Source organism: Halichoeres trimaculatus, unplaced genomic scaffold, assembly GCF_033239565.1.
Source record: "Halichoeres trimaculatus isolate MK-OKI-2021-1 unplaced genomic scaffold, fHalTri1.1 fHalTri1_scaffold_14, whole genome shotgun sequence".
NCBI classification, from domain to species: domain Eukaryota; kingdom Metazoa; phylum Chordata; class Actinopteri; order Labriformes; family Labridae; genus Halichoeres; species Halichoeres trimaculatus.
Genome location: NW_027437192.1, coordinates 388,317 through 409,559, shown reverse-complemented (window position 1 = coordinate 409,559; position 21,243 = coordinate 388,317). Strand labels below are relative to the sequence as shown.

Genomic DNA, 21,243 nt, shown 5'->3' with positions numbered 1-21,243 from the left:
TGTAAGAATAAAAAGTGTTATGGGTTTTTTTTCATTGTAGTATTTTATGTAAAACTCTGACTCAGAGGAGATGATTTGAGGAAATAAAGTTTTTAGGAACTTAAAGATGAAGTGATTCAGCAGAATTCAAATTAAAAACAGAAACTGGACCTAAACCTCTTCAAAGAATTTTCAGATTAGATCAGATTGGATGTGTTTCCTCTCAGCGTCTGTACCTTACAGTGTGTGAGGAAGTCTGAATAATCTGACCTCAGATCAGCCTCCTGCCTTGCTCAAAGGTTAGAGGACAAACAGAGCCAGAGATCCTGCAGACCAGAGGTAAACACTCCCACCTTTATTATCTTTGATACACCAGTCACACTTTAAGAGCTGCAGCAGTCCCAGACTGTCCACTAGATGGCAGCACAACACAGCATCCTGTACCTGACACACTGACGAGCTGAGGCTCGTTTCTCCTCCTCTACGTCTCTTTTCTTCATTAAACAAACTCAGAGTCAGAGACAGAGTCAGAGGAGGTGATAAAATAAAAACTAACCATCTTCATGAGCTGCAGAAACAACAGAGGAGAACAGGAACAGGCAGAGTCACATGGAGAAAAGTTTCACTGAGTTATAGAAAACAGCAGGAGTCTGATTTTAAAGCTGGAGCGTGAAGAGAAGCAGAAAATCCTCTGAGCGTCTCCGTTTGCTTTAAACGGCTCTGAGGACGCTCAGTCACGTCCAGACGATCCGGACCATCTGTAGCTCCAAGTCCCAGGAAACGCTCCAAAACCTGACAACACACACACGGCTGGACCAGAGCCCAAGAGAGAAAGAGAGAGGAGCTCCAGTTTCCTACAGGATGTGCTGCCACTGAACGCATCATTTCAGTCAGAACTAATCAAATGTTAAATTAACAGATCTTTGTTTTCAGATCATCCTCATGTTTCTTTATTTCCTGTCAGCAGCCGTCACACATAGAGATCGTTTTTAATCCAACATCAGTCCTTTAATTAAAGCTCGTCTGTTTCTCCGTCTGCTTCAGGGAACGTTGGACATTTTTCACCAAGTTTAACTTAAATAAAACCTCCCAGCGTGATTTTTAGTGTCATAATTTCATTAAAGCTTCAATACTCATCAAAGAGGGGGCGATGTGCTTTTTTTGCCTTTATTTTGTCCCTCTGGTGCCCCCGTAGCTCATAAAATCTTTTTTTTTATCTCCCTGGTCTTTAAGAAAACTCTAATTTCAGCCTCTGTCTGACACACTTTCTTAAGCTACTGTCTCTTTAAGACCCCCCACTCTACAAACCCACTTCACTCTGATTGGACAGGACTCTGGAAGCCTGTGGGGGTGGAGCTTTGGGCAGAACCAGGTGTTTGAGGTCTTTCCTACAGATCACAATCAGTCAGTGAATCCAGCATTGATACTTTATGTCTGTACTGAACATTAAGTGAAATAACACCTCTTTAAGGTTCCTGCATCCTCCTGTCAGGTTGAAGCTATAAACCCCCTCTTTAAAGTTTCCATGTCCTTAAGTATAAACCTATATACCCCCTCTTTAAAGTTTCCATGTCCTTAAGTATAAACCTATATACCCCCTCTTTAAAGTTTCCATGTCCTTAAGTATAAACCTATATACCCCCTCTTTAAAGTTTTCATGTTCCAGTTAGTATGAAGCTATATACCCCCTCTTTAAAGTTTTCATGTTCCAGTTAGTATGAAGCTATATACCCCCTCTTTAAAGTTTCTATGACCTCACTCAGTTTGAATCTATAAACCCCCTCTTTAAAGTTTCCATAACCTCAGTCAGTATGAACCTATATACTCCCTCTTTAAAGAACCCATGACCTCAATCAGTTTAAACCTATATACCCCCTCTTTAAAGTTTCCATGCCCTCAGTCAGTTGAAGTTGTAAACCCCCTCTTTAAAGTGAAGCTGTGAGGTCAGCTCCACCGCTGAGCTTTGTGTGCAGACTGATGTAGACCGGGGTTTGTCGTAGCAGGTTGATCTCTGTGTGGACGTAAAGATCCTGTCAACAGATTTTCCTGTGGTGAGGTCGGTCTGTGAGGAAGAAGATTAGAGCCGTACTAATTATCATAAATACTAATCAGCAGGATCAGACATGCTGGGGTTTACAGAGAGCCCTGAGGATGTCTGAGCGCGCTCAGTGGACTGAGGGAGATGGACCAATCAGACTCAGGTGAGGACCACAAACAGGGAGCACAGAGTCAGGTACAGCCCAGAGAGACACGAGCTGATTGGTCGGTTCAAACGTCCTCTGAAATAATCAGACCCACCAGGAGGGGCGGGACAGGAAGCTCGACGCCGTCACCTCCTCTCTGCGACCTGGATCCTCTCTGTGGTCTGGATCCTCTCTGTGATCTGGATCCTCTCTGTGATCTGGATCCTCTCTGTGATCTGGATCCTCTCTGTGATCTGGATCCTCTGTGATCTGGATCCTCTGTGATCTGGACCCAGGCCGTTCCTCTGGAGGATCCTGGAGTGTTTAGAGGGGTTAATCTCTGGTGTCCATCACTTCCTGTTTCTATGTTTGCTGAGTTTTGATTGGACGTCTAATTACAGAGACATACGGGGGAACAGACGGCGGCGCTGACGGAGCAGAGAGTGTGAAAACGCCACAGCTGGGTTAAATATGGCCGCCGGTCTCAGACGCGGCGTGGAGAGGAGCTGTGATCCAGAGTCAGTCCGTGTGTTTCAGGCGTTAGGAAGAGTCTGAAGCTGCTTCAGCGACGGGCTGAGCCTCCTTCTCCTTCTCGTCGTCATCGCCCAGGAAAAACAGCGGGAACATGCCCAGAATACAGCCGATGGAGACCCCGATCCCTTTGCCCTGCAGGACCAGAAGAGACCAGAAGAGACCAGAACAGACCAGAACAGACCATCAGATCAGAGTCAGACTGAAACATCTCCACTTCCTGTTCTCACGGTGTTGTTAAAACCTCTCCTGGTAAAATCTGGTGTTTATCTCTGGTGTGTTTGACATGAAACTGTTGATGTGACCCTGGTCCTCTGAGGGTTCAGCGTCTGATTCCTCACCATGTGGGCGCTGACCCTGGTCTGCCACATGTCTGCCTGTTTGGGGGTCAGGTCAGGAACCTGCATCCCCAGTTTGGACGCCAGCGCCTCCACGTATCCAGCCAGGCTGCAGAGACACACACCGTCATGACAAACACACACGTGGACGCTGATAAAACGCTGATCCTTCACTTCCTCTGAGCTCAGGAAGAGGAAGTGAAGGATCAGCCAGGCCTGAGACCACCTGAGACCACCTGAGACCACATGAGACCGGCTGAGGCGTGGCGTCTGCGTGAAGAGCTGCAGAAACCGTCTCTGACTGTTTCTGCAGCTGGAGGAAGATCAGCGTTAAAACATCTGAATCCTCTTCGTGGTCTGAACACGCAGACTTTACCCCAAACTGATCAGACTTCAAACAGACCCCGCCCCCCCAGAGACGGTTTATACAAAGCTGCTTACCCCAGACCAGCCAGATCCGAGACCAGGTTCCCCAGAGCGGCAGCTGCAGAAACACAGAGAGAAAGACTTTGATGGAGCGTCTGATCAAACACACACAGGCTTCATGAATAAAGAGAGAATCTCTGCGTTTCAGCGACTGCTTAACGACTCGTTAGGAGGATTTCTGCAGCGCCAGGTCCAAAACAAGAGGAGACATGGCCCAGGAAGTGGATCTGGAAATCCCTCTGTTCCAGACTGAACCTGTCAGCTGTCGGTCAGTTTCCTGTCTGATGTTGGGTCAGTTTCCTGTCTGACGTCAGGTCAGTTTCCTGTCTGACGTCGGGTCAGTTTCCTGTCTGACGTCGGGTCAGTTTCCTGTCTGACGTTGGGTCAGTTTCCTGTCTGACGTTGGGTCAGTTTCCTGTCTGACGTCGGGTCAGTTTCCTGTCTGACGTCGGGTCAGTTTCCTGTCTGACGTCGGGTCAGTTTCCTGTCTGATGTTTGGTCAGTTTCCTGTCTGATGTTGGGTCAGTTTCCTGTCTGACGTCGGGTCAGTTTCCTGTCTGATGTTGGGTCAGTTTCCTGTCTGATGTTGGGTCAGTTTCCTGTCTGATGTTTGGTCAGTTTCCTGTCTGACGTCAGGTCAGTTTCCTGTCTGACGTCAGGTCAGTTTCCTGTCTGACGTTGGGTCAGTTTCCTGTCTGATGTTGGGTCAGTTTCCTGTCTGACGTTGGGTCAGTTTCCTGTCTGACGTTGGGTCAGTTTCCTGTCTGATGTTTGGTCAGTTTCCTGTCTGACGTCAGGTCAGTTTCCTGTCTGATGTTGGGTCAGTTTCCTGTCTGATGTTGGGTCAGTTTCCTGTCTGACGTTGGGTCAGTTTCCTGTCTGACGTTGGGTCAGTTTCCTGTCTGACGTCGGGTCAGTTTCCTGTCTGACGTTGGGTCAGTTTCCTGTTTGATGTTGGGTCAGTTTCCTGTCTGATGTTGGGTCAGTTTCCTGTCTGACGTTGGGTCAGTTTCCTGTCTGACGTTGGGTCAGTTTCCTGTCTGATGTTGGGTCAGTTTCCTGTCTGATGTTGGGTCAGTTTCCTGTCTGATGTTTGGTCAGTTTCCTGTCTGACGTCGGGTCAGTTTCCTGTCTGATGTTTGGTCAGTTTCCTGTCTGACGTTGGGTCAGTTTCCTGTCTGACGTCAGGTCAGTTTCCTGTCTGACGTTGGGTCAGTTTCCTGTCTGATGTTGGGTCAGTTTCCTGTCTGATGTTGGGTCAGTTTCCTGTCTGATGTTTGGTCAGTTTCCTGTCTGACGTCGGGTCAGTTTCCTGTCTGATGTTGGGTCAGTTTCCTGTCTGACGTTGGGTCAGTTTCCTGTCTGACGTTGGGTCAGTTTCCTGTCTGACGGTCTGGCTCTGACGTGTTGAGTCTGATCAGAGACAGATTAAAGTCTGTCAGCTGTTGGTCACCCAGAGGAGAACGACACGATCCCTGAAACTCTGCTGTTTCCGCCATCACAACCTGAGAGTCAGACCGCTAACGCCACGCTGTGTGACCAGACGCTCTGAATCTGACCACTCTCACTTTTCTCTGTCCACAATCACCTGAGAGCTGTCGCTGCCACGACCTGTGCTCGTTTACATCCGGGTCGTTAAGCTTTACAGCAAACAACACAGCTAATATTAGCATTTAGCATTAGCAGGCTGGTTATCCTGGAGCTTAGCAGAAGGAAAACATTTAACCACAGTGAAAAACTGGAGCCTGAGCGAGTGTTGACGTCTGACTTTAGAAAACTGATCTAATAGATTTAATCTGAGCCACAAACACCGACACGTCCAGAAAAACATCTGATTCCAACAGGGCTGAACGATTCTGGAAAATAATCTAATTATAATTTATTTAGACCAATATTGAGATTGCAATTTAGCATGCAATTTTATTTATTTATTAATTTTATTTTGTTTTTTATTTTATTTTATTTTATTTTATTTATTTATATATTTATTGATATATTTTTATTGTTTTTTATTTTATTATTATTTTTTTCTTTTGCATTATTTACTAAAACAATTAATAAATCATTCTATAGTATGAAGGCTAGGCCTACATGTTGTGATAAAATGCAATAAACTGAAGGTTTAAATTATATTAATTGTTCAGCCCTTATTTCACGAAATAAAAAGACAAAATGAGGCTGTGTCAAGATTCCTGAAATGAGGATAAAGTCTAAACACAAGAATTAAAACGTGTTCAAGTTTCTGACCCGTCAGCAGATTAAATTACTCTTTACCAACGGCTCAGGCGTCGTTTTCGTCCTTTAATATCTCAAGATCAGAGATTTCAACATAAATAAAACTCAGCACCTGATTGGATTCGTGTTTTACCTGAAAGTTAAGCTAATTCCAGCTCCAGGCTAACGAGTCTGCTAATGCTAAACGCTAATATTAGCTGAACTGTTTGTTATAGAGCTTAACGACCCGGATGTAAACGAGCACAGCTGATAGATGTGCTGTGTTTTACTCGTTAGCATCACTCAGCTAACTGGTTTGAAGTCTTTACCCTTAGGAGGAGAGGAGACGAGGGGAGAGGAAAGGAGAGGAGAGGAGAGGAAAGGAAACAAGAGGAGAGGAGAGGAGAGGAGAGGAGAGGAGAGGAGAGGAGAGGAGAGGAGAGGAGACGAGACGAGGGGAGAGGAGAGGAGAGATGAAAGTCCAGAGTCTGAAGAAGGTGTGAAACTTTCTTTATCTCCTTTAGGAAAAGTCGGCGAATCTTTTCTTCTTCTTCTGTGGTTTTCCCGTCAGCACAATCTGCTCAGAACAGCCTGACGCTGCGTCCTTCGTCTTCAGAGTGGCTGAGGCGTTCAGAGGTTTGACGAGGAGGCGCTGGGTGAGAGGAGGCGCTGGGTGAGAGGAGGCGCTGGGTGAGAGGAGGCGCGCTCTGTTCTGTTTTGATCAAACATGAAATCTGTGCAGGACGATGAAGATGATGAAGATGATGAAGATGATGAAGATGATGGAGATGAAGATGAAGATGATGATGATGATGGTGAAACAAACACAGAGCCCGAGCCGAGCGCTGCTATTGATCTGGGGCCCAGCCTCTGATTCGCTCTCTGCAGAGGATGGTGGAGCCAGGTTTCCATGGAAACGGGATAATATAGTGTCGGACAGAGGGAGGAGGCGAGCCTGGCGCCCAGCGGCGGCGTTTGGTTCAGTGATAAAGAATTAATGTGAGAGCCTGAGCGGTGTACACGGGGACAGGGAACACGTTTGACTCCAACACGCAGGCCACGCCCCCTCTCAGGTCGTATGGTCGTGGTCTTACCTGCCATGGTGGAGATCCCCAGCGTGACCCCGATGGACAGCTCGATCTGCGTCCCCTGCAGAGACAGAAACAAACTTTAGCTCCGCCCCCTGAACCTCTGCTCGCCGTGCTGAGAGCAAACCTGAGATCAGAGCTCATCAGTCTGTGAACGACGGCGCTTACCGCGGCGATCATGATGGCGTTGTCCAGGAAACCGAACCCGACGAAGGGGATGGCGTTGTGGAGTAAAACTGGAACAAACAGACGGAGGATTAACGGATAATCTGACCATCAAAGATCACCACAGAGGATCCTGGTTCAGATTAACTTTCACCTCTCGTCTTAAAAACAGAATTAATCTTTAATCAGCAGATAACTCAGAGCAGAGTCCTCAGATCAAAGAAGTTAAAGGAGCAGGACGTAAAGTTTGTGAAGTCATTCAGAGACGAACAGATCGATTCTCCTGTTTGGAAATAAACTGATTTAAAGTAAATAAACCTCGTCATTAAAACGTCTCTGTGCGTTCAGCTCCTGCTTCTCTCCTGGAGAATAACGGAGCGTCAGAGAGACGAGCAGCGCCATGAAGAGGGTCAGTAATTGGGCTGCAGAGCGCTCTGATGTTCAGACTTCAAAGAAAAACCTTTACGATGAAACGACCACGAGAAAAACCAACCGGGCTGAAATCAGCAGAAACTGTTTATCAGAGAAAACAGAAACTTCTTCACTGATTAATACAGCTACAGAGTGTGTGTGTGTGTGTGTGTGTGTGTGTGTGTGTGTGTGTGTGTGTGTGTGTGTGTGCGTGTGTGTGTGTGTGTGTGTGTGTGTGTGTGTGTGTGTGTGTGTGTGTGTGTGTGTGTGTGTGTGTGTCAGATCTCATCTCTTACCGTATCTGATCTGGGCTGCAGTCGGCGGTGACGGCGCCAGCGTCTCTGAGAAACAGAAAAACATCAGAAGAAGTCGTTAACTGCACAGACTCTCCACAGTCCAAAGACCTGGACCCAGAGTCTTAAGACCTGAACCCACAGTCCAAAGACCTGGACCCAGAGTCTTAAGACCTGAACCCACAGTCCAAAGACCTGGACCCAGAGTCCAAAGACCTGGACCCACAGTCCAAAGACCTGAACCCACAGTCCAAAGACCTGGACCCAGAGTCTTAAGACCTGAACCCACAGTCCAAAGACCTGGACCCAGAGTCCAAAGACCTGGACCCACAGTCCAAAGACCTGAACCCACAGTCCAAAGACCTGGACCCAGAGTCCAAAGACCTGAACCCACAGTCCAAAGACCTGGACCCAGAGTCCAAAGACCTGGACCCAGAGTCCAAAGACCTAGACCCAGAGTCCACATCAGGTCCAACAGTGTCAGTCCAGTCTTCCTTGCGCTGTATAAATAAAGTCTGACCTGACGTGACTCTGTGAACTCTTCTTCTTCTATCAAACTCCTTTTTCTTCCGTTAGTACATTTTGTTTTTCTCACAACTGCTCCAACAAAATGTGGCTGATCGTCACCGTTCCACTTGTAAAATGTTCATCCTGCTCAGGAGAAGTTTGAGTCTATATTTCACATTTCTAACACTTTTACTTTTTAAGATATCCAGTATTTTACCAAATTTTTTGGCCCATTTAAATGAATGGAGATGATCTCTCAGCATGGAAAGGACACAGGTGATGATGTCATAAGGGTTGTAAAGGTTATAAACAGGTCTGGCCTCTACCACCGACTGTAAAAAAAAATGGACGTCCACTTGCTCAGCTCTAAGTGAGGTCTCCACAAAAACTGCTCCCCCTGGTGGCTGGCTGCAGTATAGGTTTAAAAATCCATCTCCCCAGTCATTCCAGATGGGCTGTGGTCAAACTTTAACAAATTAATCCACCTGGTAGAAATGTTTCTCTCGTCTGATTGTTGTGGTGATTTGAAGATATCATTTGGCTGTCTTGTATCCAAGTCCTCTTCTTTCTGACAAGTTTCGTTTTCATTAGTTATACGAGGTTAAAAACGAGGCTTTATGTAACGTTTAACGATGATTGACAGATGACGTTCTCGTGTATTTTTTTCAGGGATTGTAAAATATGTCTGGAGGTAGAGTCAGGAAGTGATTAGACTCTGGAAAGAAAAAAAATAATTATTATTTTTGTCACCCAGCTCCACTCAGATTCTCCCAGAATCCCTCACAGTCTCTACTGCTCAGACTCTGGCTCCAGGATCTTCCTCTCAGAGAGCGAGAGCATCTGCTGCAGGTTTACCAACGTGCAATAAAACGGCTCTGATTAAAGAGAAAGATGAGTCTGCATCCAGCTTCAAGCAGCTCTGTGGTCTGGGGTCTACAGGGAGACCAGTATGAGGGTCTGTGTGAGGGTCAGAGAGTCTGGACCCGTGAGGAGCTGTGGAGCCGCTCCGGGTCGGGCTCAGAGCAGGAGGTCATGAAGCAGATAACACACTCTCTCATTTCACAGCCTGCTTTGATCCCCGTCACACTCCAACAGCTCTGAGACCAGCTGAGAGTCCACAGACCAGATCTGAGGGACCCCCAGAGGACTCAAAGGGAACTGGGTCACTGGGACAGAGGGCACTCTGGGTCCAAGACCGATCACAGGAAGTTAATTATAGACGAGTTTCTGACCTCGCTGTGTGTGTGTGTGTGTGTGTGTGTGTGTGTGTGTGTGTGTGTGTGTGTGTGTGTGTGTGTGTGTGGTATGAGGAGCATAAGTTCAAGGAAAACAGGAGCAGCTCTGTGGACACACTGACACGTCTGAACGAGCTGAGGAAAGGTCAGGTCTATTTCAGCACACACACACACACACACACACACACACACACACACACACACACACACACAAACTGACTGAGGGGACCATGCAGTCTCCATGTGCAGTGTGTTGAAAGTTGTTGTAATTGACAGGAATCAAAACAGGAAGCTCGGATCAGACGCTTCCTGATTGGACGTTCAGTGAGATGAAGTTGCTAGGCAACAAATTCCACCACCCAGCCAGCAGAATCGCTTAGCAACAGCATCATCCAGGAAGTGACACGCAGACTCAGAGGAGGAAGTTTGTGTGAAGTCTCAGGGATTTAAATTAAACCTGTGAAGATGTGAGACTTTATTAGAGTCAGTCTGGATGAGAGAGTCCAGCTTCTGACCCCAGACTCTATTACAAGAAAAAATATCTGAAATATTCAGTTTAAACTTTAATAACTTTTAAACTTTTCAATTTACACCGTAAAAAGCTTCCTCACCTCACAGAGTGGAGCTTTAAGCAAAAACATCTCAAGTTTCAAACCTCGGTATCTATCCTGAATCCATCTGTTCAATCATCTTCAACTCTGCCACAGAAATGGAAACCAGATCTGAACCAGATCTTTAGAAAAAGAGGTTTGTTTGAGCTACGGGAACACCAGAGGGACAGAATAGAGACACAGTTCCTTTTCTTTAAAGAGTTTTTTCTTCTATAACTTTGTGTTTTCTGCATCATCTCCTGACCAGCAGCTGTCTCACATCTGACCCTGACACATCCACAACCTGAGCCTGAAGTCAGGACGAGACCTGAGCTGGACTTCCTCTGCCATCATCCAGGACTCTCAGAGCCTGACCTCCTCCCTGTCTCCTCCTCAGAGCCTGACCTCCTCCCTGTCTCCTCCTCAGTGCCTCCTGGATCAGCTGTTTCCTGTGGATCCTCCTGCTGATGCTGGTTTCTGCCTGCGTCAGTCGTGTTTTCTCTGGAGTCAGAGTTTTTATCCTCACAGCGCCGTGGTTACAAAGTCTGAATGTGAAGCAGTGAAAACAGGTTCCTCCCTCAGCGCTGCCTCAGTGTTTTCTGCTGAACTCAGATTCTTCTTCTTCTTCTTCTTCTTCTTCTTTTTCTTCTTCTTCTTCTTCTTCTTCTTCTTCTTCTTCTTCTTCTTCTTCTTCTTCTTCCAGCGAGATGAAAACACCTGATCCAGCAGCTCTGAGAGGCTGAAACCCTCTGAATCCTGCCACAGCTGCACGATTTCTCCTTCAAACCTAAAGTTTGAGCAGAGATGTGAAAACTTTACAGCAGAGATGTAGTTTGGGTTTTCTGAAGACCCCTCAGAAACCTGGAGACCGTGATCAGGGTGAAGAGGGTCCAGGTGAGTCCCCTTTGATGGATCAGTTATCGTTAAGTGTCTGTTTGCTCCAACATGAGAGGGACGGTAACGAGTCCAGAGGAGTACAGATCAAAGTCTGGACTTCAGTCAGAGACGCGGTCTAATGAGACCACGGATCAGACTCTGAGGGGGACTCTGATTGGATGTTTGGTCACATGATGGAAGTTTCTGCTTCTAATGAGCGTGTTAACGACTCCTCTTTAAACGAGCGTAGGGTCGACGTGTCCTCAAAGAGTTTCTGATTTACAGGTTCACTCTGACTGAGCTTCATGATATATGTCTTCAAACGTGGAAAACTCTCAGAAAACAGACGACTGGTTTAAAAACTGAAGCAGAGTAAATCCTCAGAGGCTGTGAGGAGCCGCGCAGACCCACATTAGTTTGATAAACCTGTTAAACAGGAGAATCTGCTGGATTCATCACTTTAAAGGACGGACTGAAGGGGGCAGCAGAGGAACAAACTGCTTCAGACCAATGTAACCGCTGCAGATTTCCCTGAGGCGCAGAGAAAACACTCCTCTTCAGAAAGTCTCCGTGCTGATCTGACCTGACGTCAGGATGAACCTCTTCATTAAAAACCCACTCAGAGGAAAACCAGACGACTGTTTGACCTTCTTTTAAACTCTTCGTGTCGTTGCTGAGTTTTTCAGCACGCCGATCCTCGTCCTTGAAAACTTTCTGGTTCAGAGTCGTTTCTCGTCAGTGAACAATGATTCCTCAGAGACTTCAGGATAAACACAGAGAGCAGATCCCCCGACTGTCTCACTCAGCGAGAGTCACTGAAAATCAGGCTGACAGACGTCTGTCAAAGGTTTCTGAGCGTAGAGTTAGCGTGGTTACATCAACCAATCACAGCGCTCAGAAGAAGCTAATCTAAGTAGCTACGATAGCGGACGTAGCACGGAGGAAGAAAAACAACCAAAGTGAACGAAACTCCAAACAGATAAAACTTTTTCCTAAACGAGGGTGAAGCTCGGGACGAAGAGCGACGTGAGCTAGCTTTCAGCTAACCAGGTATGTATCAGATACCCCTGATTGGCTAGTGCTAACATGCTAACTCAGGTGCAAAGCTCTCAAATCTCTCCCACGTAGAAACGTGATGCTACAGGTGGTTAGAGAGTGTGTTCTTGTCGTCACAGTCTAACGCTGTGGGTGTGTGCTGCAGCTGGCACTGAGCTAAGGGGGAGGAGCCAGTTTGAATGTTGTGTTTACTAACAAGGTGTCCATGTTGAGTCCTTTTTGTCCCGCTGTCAGTTTGAGCTCAGAGTTTAAAGATCAATTACTGGTCTGAATGAACGGAGCTGAACGCTGCTCCTGTTGTCGCGCGCAGGTTGTAAAGGAGTCCGCACGCAGGGAGCAGTAGCGTGTTACAGAGAGCAGCTCCTGACTTTTCAAACCAAATCTGTATTCAGAGCGTGTCACTCCCTAAAACTCTGGGTCTACACGAGGAGCAGGAAGTAAAAACAGACACAGTGAGTGTCTGAGTCGCTTCTGTCTGATGGATATTAACACAAACTCAGAGCATCCTCTCACTCTGCACGCGCTCAGATCCTCTGATCCTCTGAGCGCGTGCAGAGTGAGAGGAGCAGAAACCATCTGAGCCTCTGAGAAACGCCAGAATTAAATTCCTGAAAGGCCACGCTTTAATTTCAGAGCCTAACACCCTGAGTGATCTCTGAATATCCTGCAGACTGCCTCCTCCAGCTCCAGAACCAGACTCTCCTCTGGTCTCCTCTGGTCCCCGTCGAGTCCAGCACAGCACAGATCCTCTCAGAGCAGACTCTCAGAGCATTTTTCTGACGGCAGCCACAGATTCACACGTTAACGGTTGGTTTTAATTGGACTCGGTGGAATAATTGGAGCAGGAAAACGGAGCGAGGATGAAAGTGAGTCTGCTTTAAGATCAGAGACGTCAGGAGGAGACGATGTGCTGCAGCTCATCATCTCTGCCTGGACGAATTCACAGAAACTCAGACACATTTCTCCTCCTGTTCCCTCCTCACCTCCTCCTCCTCCTCCTCCTCCCCTCGCCTCGCCTCCCCACATAACAACAGCATCAATAGACCATTCAATTACAGAAAAAGCAGCAGATCTCTGGAGTGTTTTTAGAGGAGATGAAGGATTTTCAGGCTGAAACTTCAGACAAGGTGAAGAGGAGAGAAACAAGGCTGTTCCTGAGGAGGAAATCTTTGACAGGCGAAACTAAAACAGTTTTAAATAAGTGTCAGAGAGGAGCGTCTTCCTGAGGAGGAGATCTTTGATGATAAGTGTCAGAGAGGAGCGTCTTCCTAAGGAGGAGATCTTGGATGATAAGTGTCAGAGAGGAGCGTCTTCCTGAGGAGAAGATCTTTGATGATAAGTGTCAGAGAGGAGCGTCTTCCTGAGGAGGAGATCTTTGACAGGCGAAACTAAAAGTGTTTTAAATAAGTGTCAGAGAGGAGCGTCTTCCTGGGGAGGAGATCTTTGATGATAAGTGTCAGAGAGGAGCGTCTTCCTGAGGAGGAGATCTTTGACAGGCGAAACTAAAAGTGTTTTAAATAAGTGTCAGAGAGGAGCGTCTTCCTGGGGAGGAGATCTTTGATGATAAGTGTCAGAGAGGAGCGTCTTCCTGAGGAGGAGATCTTTGACAGGCGAAACTAAAAGTGTTTTAAATAAGTGTCAGAGAGGAGCGTCTTCCTGAGGAGGAGATCTTTGACAGGCGAAACTAAAAGTGTTTTAAATAAGTGTCAGAGAGGAGCGTCTTCCTGAGGAGGAGATCTTTGATGATAAGTGTCAGAGAGGAGCGTCTTCCCGTGGAGGAGATCTTTGGCAGAGCACAGACAGCAGCTTGCAGGGAGCCGGCCTCTTCAGTTACTGTTAATTCATCCACTAAACCCATCAGGGACACTTGACATGACCTGCTGCCAGCTACAGTGTCAGGATCTGGACTCAGGATCTGGACTTGGTGGAGCTGAGTCCTGAATGAAACCCGTGCTGTGCCCCACAGTTTGTTTTCAGAAATGGAAAATCAGCGCGTGAACTGTTAAGTTTCCTGCAGAATGAACTTTTACTGAGTGTTTCCTAAAGTCTAAATACATGAAACCAATGTTAAAGTGTTACAGACTGCAGTACCTGGAGTGTCCACTAGAGGCTTTGTGCAGAAATAGCAGAAACTACATCCACAGTCATTCAAAAAGCTGATCTTTACAGCAGAAACCAACATGTTGACAGCCTGGGTTAACTCCAGTCTGAACAGATCATTTCTACCTGCTCACACTGACCAGGGGAGGAGCTGTTTAACTGACCAGTTTGTCCATATAAGGGCGTGGCTGTTTGACTGACAGGTGAGGAGGCTGAAGACCCGCCTTTTCACTTCATAGTACCGTAAAGTTAGGATGAGTCTAGTTTTTCCACAGTGACTTTTCATGGTTAAATAAGAGAAATCAACAAGTCAGCCTCCGTATACAGAAACAATAAAAAACAGCTGTTTTCAAAAGGTTTGTTATCACAATAAACTTCACATAAACACCATTTATCAAAAATTCACAAAGCTTCAGAAATGACACAAAACTGCTGAAAAAGTTTGATCAAGGACAGCAGCACGTAGCTCTGCAGGGCTACTTTCATCCCTTTAACCTGGCCCAACCAATACTGACGCCCCTAGTGGTCATGAGAAACATTACAGCTTCATAACGATGGATAAACGTTTTAATAACAGGTGTGTTCAACCCTCCAGTCTGCTGGTGGATTAAAGGAGACAGCTCTACGTGGTTGGTGTTTGCAGAGACTCAAAGACTCAAAGACTCAGAGACTCAGAGACTCAGAGACTCAAAGACTCAGAGACTCAAAGACTCAAAGACTCAGAGACTCAGAGACTCAGAGACCCAGAGACTCAGAGACCCAGAGACTCAGAGACTCAGAGACTCAAAGACTCAGAGACTCAGAGACCCCCTCAGGTTTACGGCCTTTCAGCAAACACAGGTGAAGGTGTGTCACCAGCCAGTGAGTCTGACACCTTAAAGCTGAGTAAAGTTCACCTGTGTGTGTGTGTGTGTGTGTGTGTGTGTGTGTGTGTGTGTGTGTGTGTGTGTGTGTGTGCGCTCCTGACGCCGTTAGCTCATTAGCAGGACAGGAAGCGGCTCTGTGAGCTGCAGACAGAAGCTCGTTAGGGAGATGTTTCAGAGCCAAACTCACGCTGGCTGAGCCGTTTAATGAACACGCAGCATCGCAGAGCGCCGGCTCGTTTCTGCCAACCTCACTGTTTCCACACTACAGAGTCAAAGACTCCACCTGTAGGTGGAGGTACGGGGACCGAGGGAAGACCGGCTCTGAGACAAAACTGCTGAGCCTTAAAGATTCAGGAGAAAAACCAGGAGCAGCTCCAAACATCATCCACAACATCATCGAACCGTTTCCCCGGAGCGTGGACTTTTATTTATTCTCTGTTCACAGCAGAGACGGGCCTCAAAGAGTGAAACCAAATTCATCTCATCTTAAAAAACATTTTCTATCTCTCCCCTGGTTGTTATACTGTATTTCTGACAGATGGTGGCTGTAGAGCGTCTCAAAGCTGTTTGCTAATCATGTAAAAAAAAAAAGGATGCTAGCTGCCTCAGATAGCGTCAGTACAAACATCAGCTGCTGGAAACACGTCCCTGAGTCTGAGAGCTACAGAAAAACTGCTGAACCCGAGCCTGGCTGTAAAAAAAAAACACACCACGCTGCCGATAGCACGTCACCCTGAAGCCAGGGCGCTAACCACCATGCTAACGGGCCAGCAACAGGTCCTGAGTCACTTACAGTGTTTGATTTAAACTGTTAATGTTTGAAGTGTTTCTTCCCAGTTCCTCTTGGAGCTCAGGTCGGGGAGTAGGTCGACCTGTTACAGTTTTGGCGCTGTGGGCAGGAGCCACGTCCTGCTGGGAAAGGAAATCAGCCGCAGACGAAAAATGGCTCTTGGCTCTCAAATCTCCCCTCAGATAATTGTGCTGACTTTTGCCCCAGCAGCAACTTCTGGTCTCAAAATATGGGGCTGATGTAGGGATGGGTACCAATTTAGGTACTTTTTTAGGTACCGACCGAGTTATGACAAAAGTACCGGGTATCAATTCATGTAGATTCAAAAGGTTCCATGTTTAGGTCCCTAAACGCATCCTTGTGACTGTGAGGGAGTGGAAGAGTAGGAGATTTTCCATGCTGGACATGAACACAGCATTTCAAGGTTATATATTAAAGAATAAATTTGTTAAGTTGTAAAAAAATATATATATTTTATTATTCAACAAATAGATATTTTTTTATAACATAGACACAAAAAAGTACTGAAAACTGGTACCGTTGAGTACCGGTACCGATTGCCAGGTACCGGGCATTGGTACCGTATCGTTTCAAACGTGAAAGGTACCCATCCCTAGGCTGATGTGGACGTGCTAACACTGCAGTTCTTCAAGTGTCCACTAGAGGCTGGCTGCAGAACCACCAGAAACCACATACACACCCATTCAAAGTCAGATATTCTGAATCTGAGGAATGTTTTGGTTTTTCTTGAACTCGGACGTCTCCTGGTTTGATTCCTTTACAAGTTTTTGGAGCTGATTTGATTTGAATTGAGATTTTTGCGATTTTTAGTCTGTTTTTTAAAACCAGGCCACATGAAAAGCTGAATGATGATGATGATGATGACGTCTACAGACTTTATCCAGAGCCTTCCCCAATGATCCATGGGGACCGGACATTTTTCCAACCCAGCTCAGAAACAAAGACTAAAATAAAGGATTTACATTTGTTTAAACAAAAATCACGATACTTTGGTTTTTGCCATCGTTATTGGGTCCACATCAAATAATCCTGAATGCTTAAAGACTGAAATGAGGGTTTTGGGCCTTTTTTTCCAGACCCTGATCCACTGAGCGGCTCAGAGACCAGACCTGGTCTTCAGACTCCTCCTGGTTCCTCCTGCTCTAATAACTCAGGTTAATCTGAGCTGTGAAGTTTTCTGGAGGTCTCAGTTCGTTTGTTGCTCCTCTCTGTACCCGAGCTCAGACACATTCCTCTGACACACCCCTCTCTGTCAGTCTCTGACGGGGTCTGGACTCTAAACTGGTTATCAGCTCATTTTTCACCCATTCCTTCGTTTCTCTGCAGAGCGCGAGTGAAGCTATGCTGCTAACGCTCCACTTCCTGTGTCACCTGACTGCACGCCGGAGGAGGAGCTCACAGAGACGATGGGAGCAGCGTGTTGGACGACACAGACGTGAGGAGCTGCTGCAGCCACAGGGAGCGCGCTCAGAACGGACGGACGCTGCAGTAACCAGGAGGACAGTGAATGCAGCACGAAGCATGGAGGAGTCTGACCCCTGCTGACAGGTGACAGGTGACAGGTGACAGGTGTGCTTCACGGCGCTGACGACAAACTCCTCTTGTTTAACGTTCACTCACACTCTCTAAAGATCCTCTCACTCATCAGCTCCTGACACTTTCTGGATCCTTCCAGCTCCGCTTCAGGAACACAAACAGGAGGACAGGATCTCCATCAGACCCACAGCTTCACACTGTTTGGTTTAAGGGACGGGAGGCGACAGGGAGGTGACAGGGAGGCGACAGGGAGGTGACAGGGAGGCGACAGGGAGCAGATTATAACACATGTATCAAACTGAACCAGGAGGATTTCCTCTGTGTCTGAACAGCTGTAACCTGGATCCTCTGACACGTTCAGCTGAAGGTCACCACTTTACAGGGTCACTCTTTAAACTGGAACACCAGCAGGAACTTTCCAGGCAGATGAAGTATCCAGGAACTAAAATGACAAAGTTCAGAGACCTGTCACCGTTTCCACGCCCTCTGTCTCGCTGTGTCGGGGACGTTACTCACTCCTCCTGATCCTTCAGCTGATTCAGATTTTTCAGAGTCATGACTCACTCTGCCTCGCTGCTTTGGTTCACGTGGAGATTTTTCTCCTTTTCAAACAAACAGAGAAAAACTCTGTGGTGACTCAGGGGGGAAACGTATGCACACACACGGGCCTGCTCATGCCCGCTGACTGCTCAGGAGAAGCGACAGTAAACACAGACAGACGGAGGAGAAACATCACTCGCTTAGTGGGAAGAAATCCCCGTGTCTCACAAACAAAAAGTCAGACCTGAGAGGACATCGTTCTCTGTTTCCTCTGTTTCCTCTGCTCATGTCACAGAAAACACAAATAGCTTCTTTAGTTTCTGGCGTAAAGACTTCAGACGTAACACAACCTGAGCTCGTTCCTCACACCTGGACCGCTGAATCACCTGAAGCTCCTCAGGTTAAACCATGAACGCCGTGGTATTTCCTGCAGGAGGCCGTTTCCAGTCACTCATGTGTCTCTGCTTTGCATTCAGTATTTGGAGACTGACCGGTCTAATTTTAGCCGCTGCACGCTCGTATCCACTCCTCTCAGCCGGAGCGCGGCTTGTGTGTGTGTGTGTGTGTGTGTGTGTGTGTGTGTGGGAGGCTGAGCACCAGCGAATCTGCAGCTGAACAATAATTATTAACATGACAGAAACCAGGCTGAGTGAGTGATCAGAGGAGGGTTCAGACAGGAAACAGTTAAACATGGAATAAATCAACATTTAATGAAGCGCTGTGTTTGATAAACTAATTATCTTTATAGAAAGTAAAGTAAAGAGGGAGAAGAAATGTTAAATACAGGTGTGTTTCTTCTTTGTTGGTTAAATCATGAAACAGACTCAGTGATGACTTCACACTGTGTAAATCTCTGCTGAGTTTAAAAAACATTAAATAGTAAAATAATAAAGACTTACAATGAAAATGACTAAATGTCACATGACTGAAAAGAAAATGAAAGAGTCAATCCTGTCATTTTTTTCCCTTATTTGTGTCGCTGATGTTTATTTTCTATCAGATTGTACAGGAAGGTCAAAAATAATCCTCAGCTTCAGCCTGCTCCTTTTTCAGTTTCAGAGATTTTTTTAATTTTTCATATATTTTTTTTATTTAAAAATGTTTTGTGTGAACATTTTTATACATTTTTTATTTATTTTGTTAATTTTTTTTTTAATTTTTTTTTAAGTGATTGCACATATCTTATGTTCTGTACTTGAGATTTTAACTGGAATAAAATACTAAAAAAATTAAACAAAAAAAACAAAAACAAATTAAAAAAATGAATTATTATCTGTCTGTGAGAGAATAATCATATTTATTTTCTAATGTTCACGGCTATTCAAATATTCGGGCCCGAACTTCATTTTAAAGGTTACAGAAAGTGTGAAACTTTCTGAGAGTGTGTGAGCCCAGGGTGTGTGTGTGTGTGTGTGTGTGTGTGTGTGTGAGGTAACAGATGTGTAATAAACTGGTCTGAGTGGTAAAAATCCTAATCCCATTAACTAATAATATAAAAATAAATAAATATATAAATATAAAGTGAAGGTTTGAAAAGTGAAACATATATAAAAATAAATATAAAATAAATAAAATAATAATCCCTAATTCATAAATAAATGAATAAGATTAAAGCTTAAATGTTTTTAAAACCACCTGTTCACCTGAACCACCTGATAATTTTCTCTTTTCTCGTAAACCTCTGCTCTCAGGTGTGGTCAGTCACGTGTTCTTACAATCTGCAGGTTTTCATTCAAACGCTGACTCCGCCCCCTGACCAGTCAAATCACTCCTTATCAAAAAAACAGAATCAGTGTGAGTACAGGTGTTTGTTTACCTGTCCCACACCTGTCCCCCCTCTTCTCCCCCCTCTTCTCCCCCTCCTCCCCCAGGTGTGTCTCACCTTGGGCTCTGGCCATGGACTCGAAACTCTGCAGCTCCTGCAGTAAACAGGTCCTCTCCTTGGGCTGCAGGCTGTAGATGAACTCCTTGGCTCTCTTCGGGGAGTTGAGCGGCTCCCTCGGCTCCTTCCTGCCGTGTGTCCCCATGCAGCAGCCCGGCGCGTGTCGCCCTGCGCCCGGCAGCCGCAGCAGCAGCGCCGCGGCGGCCGCTGGCGGCTTCGGTCCCGGGGGAAACTTCTGGAGAGCTCTGCGGAGGGGCAGCCGGAGCATGGTGGAGGAGGCGGGGGAAAGTCCTGAAAGAGTGCGGAGTAAACACCTCCTGACAGCTCCTAACACCTCCTGACAGCTCCTCACAGCTCCTAACACCTCCTCACAGCTCCTCACAGCTCCTCACAGCTCCTGACGCTCCTCACAGCTCCTCACAGCTCCTCACAGCTCCTCACAGCTCCTGACGCTCCTCACAGCTCCTAACACCTCCTGACAGCTCCTCACAGCTCCTAACACCTCCTGACAGCTCCTGACAGCTCCTCACAGCTCCTGACGCTCCTCACAGCTCCTCACAGCTCCTCACAGCTCCTGACGCTCCTCACAGCTCCTCACAGCTCCTGACGCTCCCGCTCAGGGAGAAGGAGTTTCTGCTTCGCTCCTCGTGTCTGTCGCTCGAGTCAGAGCGGAATAAACCGACTTTTCACGAAGCTCACTCCGAAACTCTGAGTGAGGCTAACTCTGAAGCTAACTCTGAAGCTAACTCTGAAGCTAACTTGAAGCTAACTCTAACTTCAGGGACCATCCCCTCGGTCTGCTGCCGGTCGCTCTCTCTGCGCTTCATGTTGTTCAACCAAAGACGAACACAGAGGAAAGAGTAAAACAGCCGTTAGATAAGAGCTACACTTCCGGTGGTGACTATCAAAGTAAGAGGCAGCGCTTCCGGTCACTTCTTTCAGCTCACATTAACCGGTTAAACCATTTCCAAGAGACAAAAAATCATTGTAATTAAAGAATCTGATAAAAAGAACATAAGATTACTTCTTTTTATTGTTTAACTTGATTTTTTTTAGTTTTTTTCAGCAAACACTTTTGTTTTTGTATGTTTACAAAAGTTACAAAGTTTAATTCATGCTGTGTGTTTTTTATCTTTTTAAAATGTTTTTTTTGTCTAAGTTTTTTTTCTAGAAATGTCCATTTTTCTTATTATAGTAAATAAAATCCTTGACTTTTACCGGAGCTCGGTTCCTTAAAGAATCCGATTTTTTTTTAAAAACAAAAAAAAACAGAAGATGACCTCTTTTTATCTTTTAACTTGTTTTTTTTTTTTCAAATCTGATCAGCAAACACTTCTTTTTTGTATGTTTCCTAAAGTTTAATTCATGCTATGTGATTTTATCTCCCTAAAATGCCTTTTTTTCCTGACAGTTTTCCAGAGATATCCATTTTTCTTATTTTAGTAAATAAAATCTTTAACTTGTACCTGAGCTCAGTTTCTTAGAGAATCTGAAAAAAACATATTTTGTCTTTTTATCTTTTAACCTGATTTTTTTTTATTTGTTTAAGAAAACACTTCTGTTTTTGTATTTTTAATAAACTTGAATTCATGCTGTGTTTTTTTATCTTTTTAAAA

At 45.9% G+C, this 21,243-nt stretch overlaps 1 protein-coding gene across 2 annotated transcripts; it reads right to left on the bottom strand.

Moving 5' to 3' along the window:
- Positions 1-340: 340 nt before the first annotated feature.
- LOC141802641 (transmembrane protein 65-like) lies at positions 341-20,054 on the bottom strand. Of its 2 annotated transcripts, none has more exons than XM_074686212.1 (8): positions 19,992-20,054; positions 19,628-19,941; positions 7,632-7,676; positions 6,928-6,995; positions 6,766-6,820; positions 3,473-3,515; positions 3,035-3,140; positions 341-2,828 (listed from the first exon to the last, which is right to left on the bottom strand). In XM_074686212.1, the coding sequence occupies exons 2-8, from the start codon at positions 19,893-19,895 to the stop codon at positions 2,703-2,705; spliced, it is 711 nt and encodes a 236-aa protein (XP_074542313.1). In that variant the 5' UTR covers positions 19,896-19,941; positions 19,992-20,054; the 3' UTR covers positions 341-2,702. The 2 variants fall into 2 exon arrangements, with proteins under 2 accessions (XP_074542313.1, XP_074542312.1); XM_074686211.1 differs by having other exon boundaries at positions 19,628-19,961; positions 19,992-20,034.
- Between the last annotated feature and the right edge of the window lie 1,189 nt (positions 20,055-21,243).

What these genes read in the sequence shown, in the direction of transcription:
- LOC141802641 (XM_074686212.1), bottom strand. Translation starts at nt 19,895, where the DNA reads ATGCTCCGGCTGCCCCTCCGCAGAGCTCTCCAGAAGTTTCCCCCGGGA. An exon ending in ACGCCATCATGATCGCCGCG is followed by an intron (nt 6,821 to 6,927) that starts GTAAGCGCCGTC and finishes CTGTCTCTGCAG; the next exon opens with GGGACGCAGATCGAGCTGTC. An exon ending in CCAGGGTCAGCGCCCACATG is followed by an intron (nt 2,829 to 3,034) that starts GTGAGGAATCAG and finishes CTGGTCCTGCAG; the next exon opens with GGCAAAGGGATCGGGGTCTC.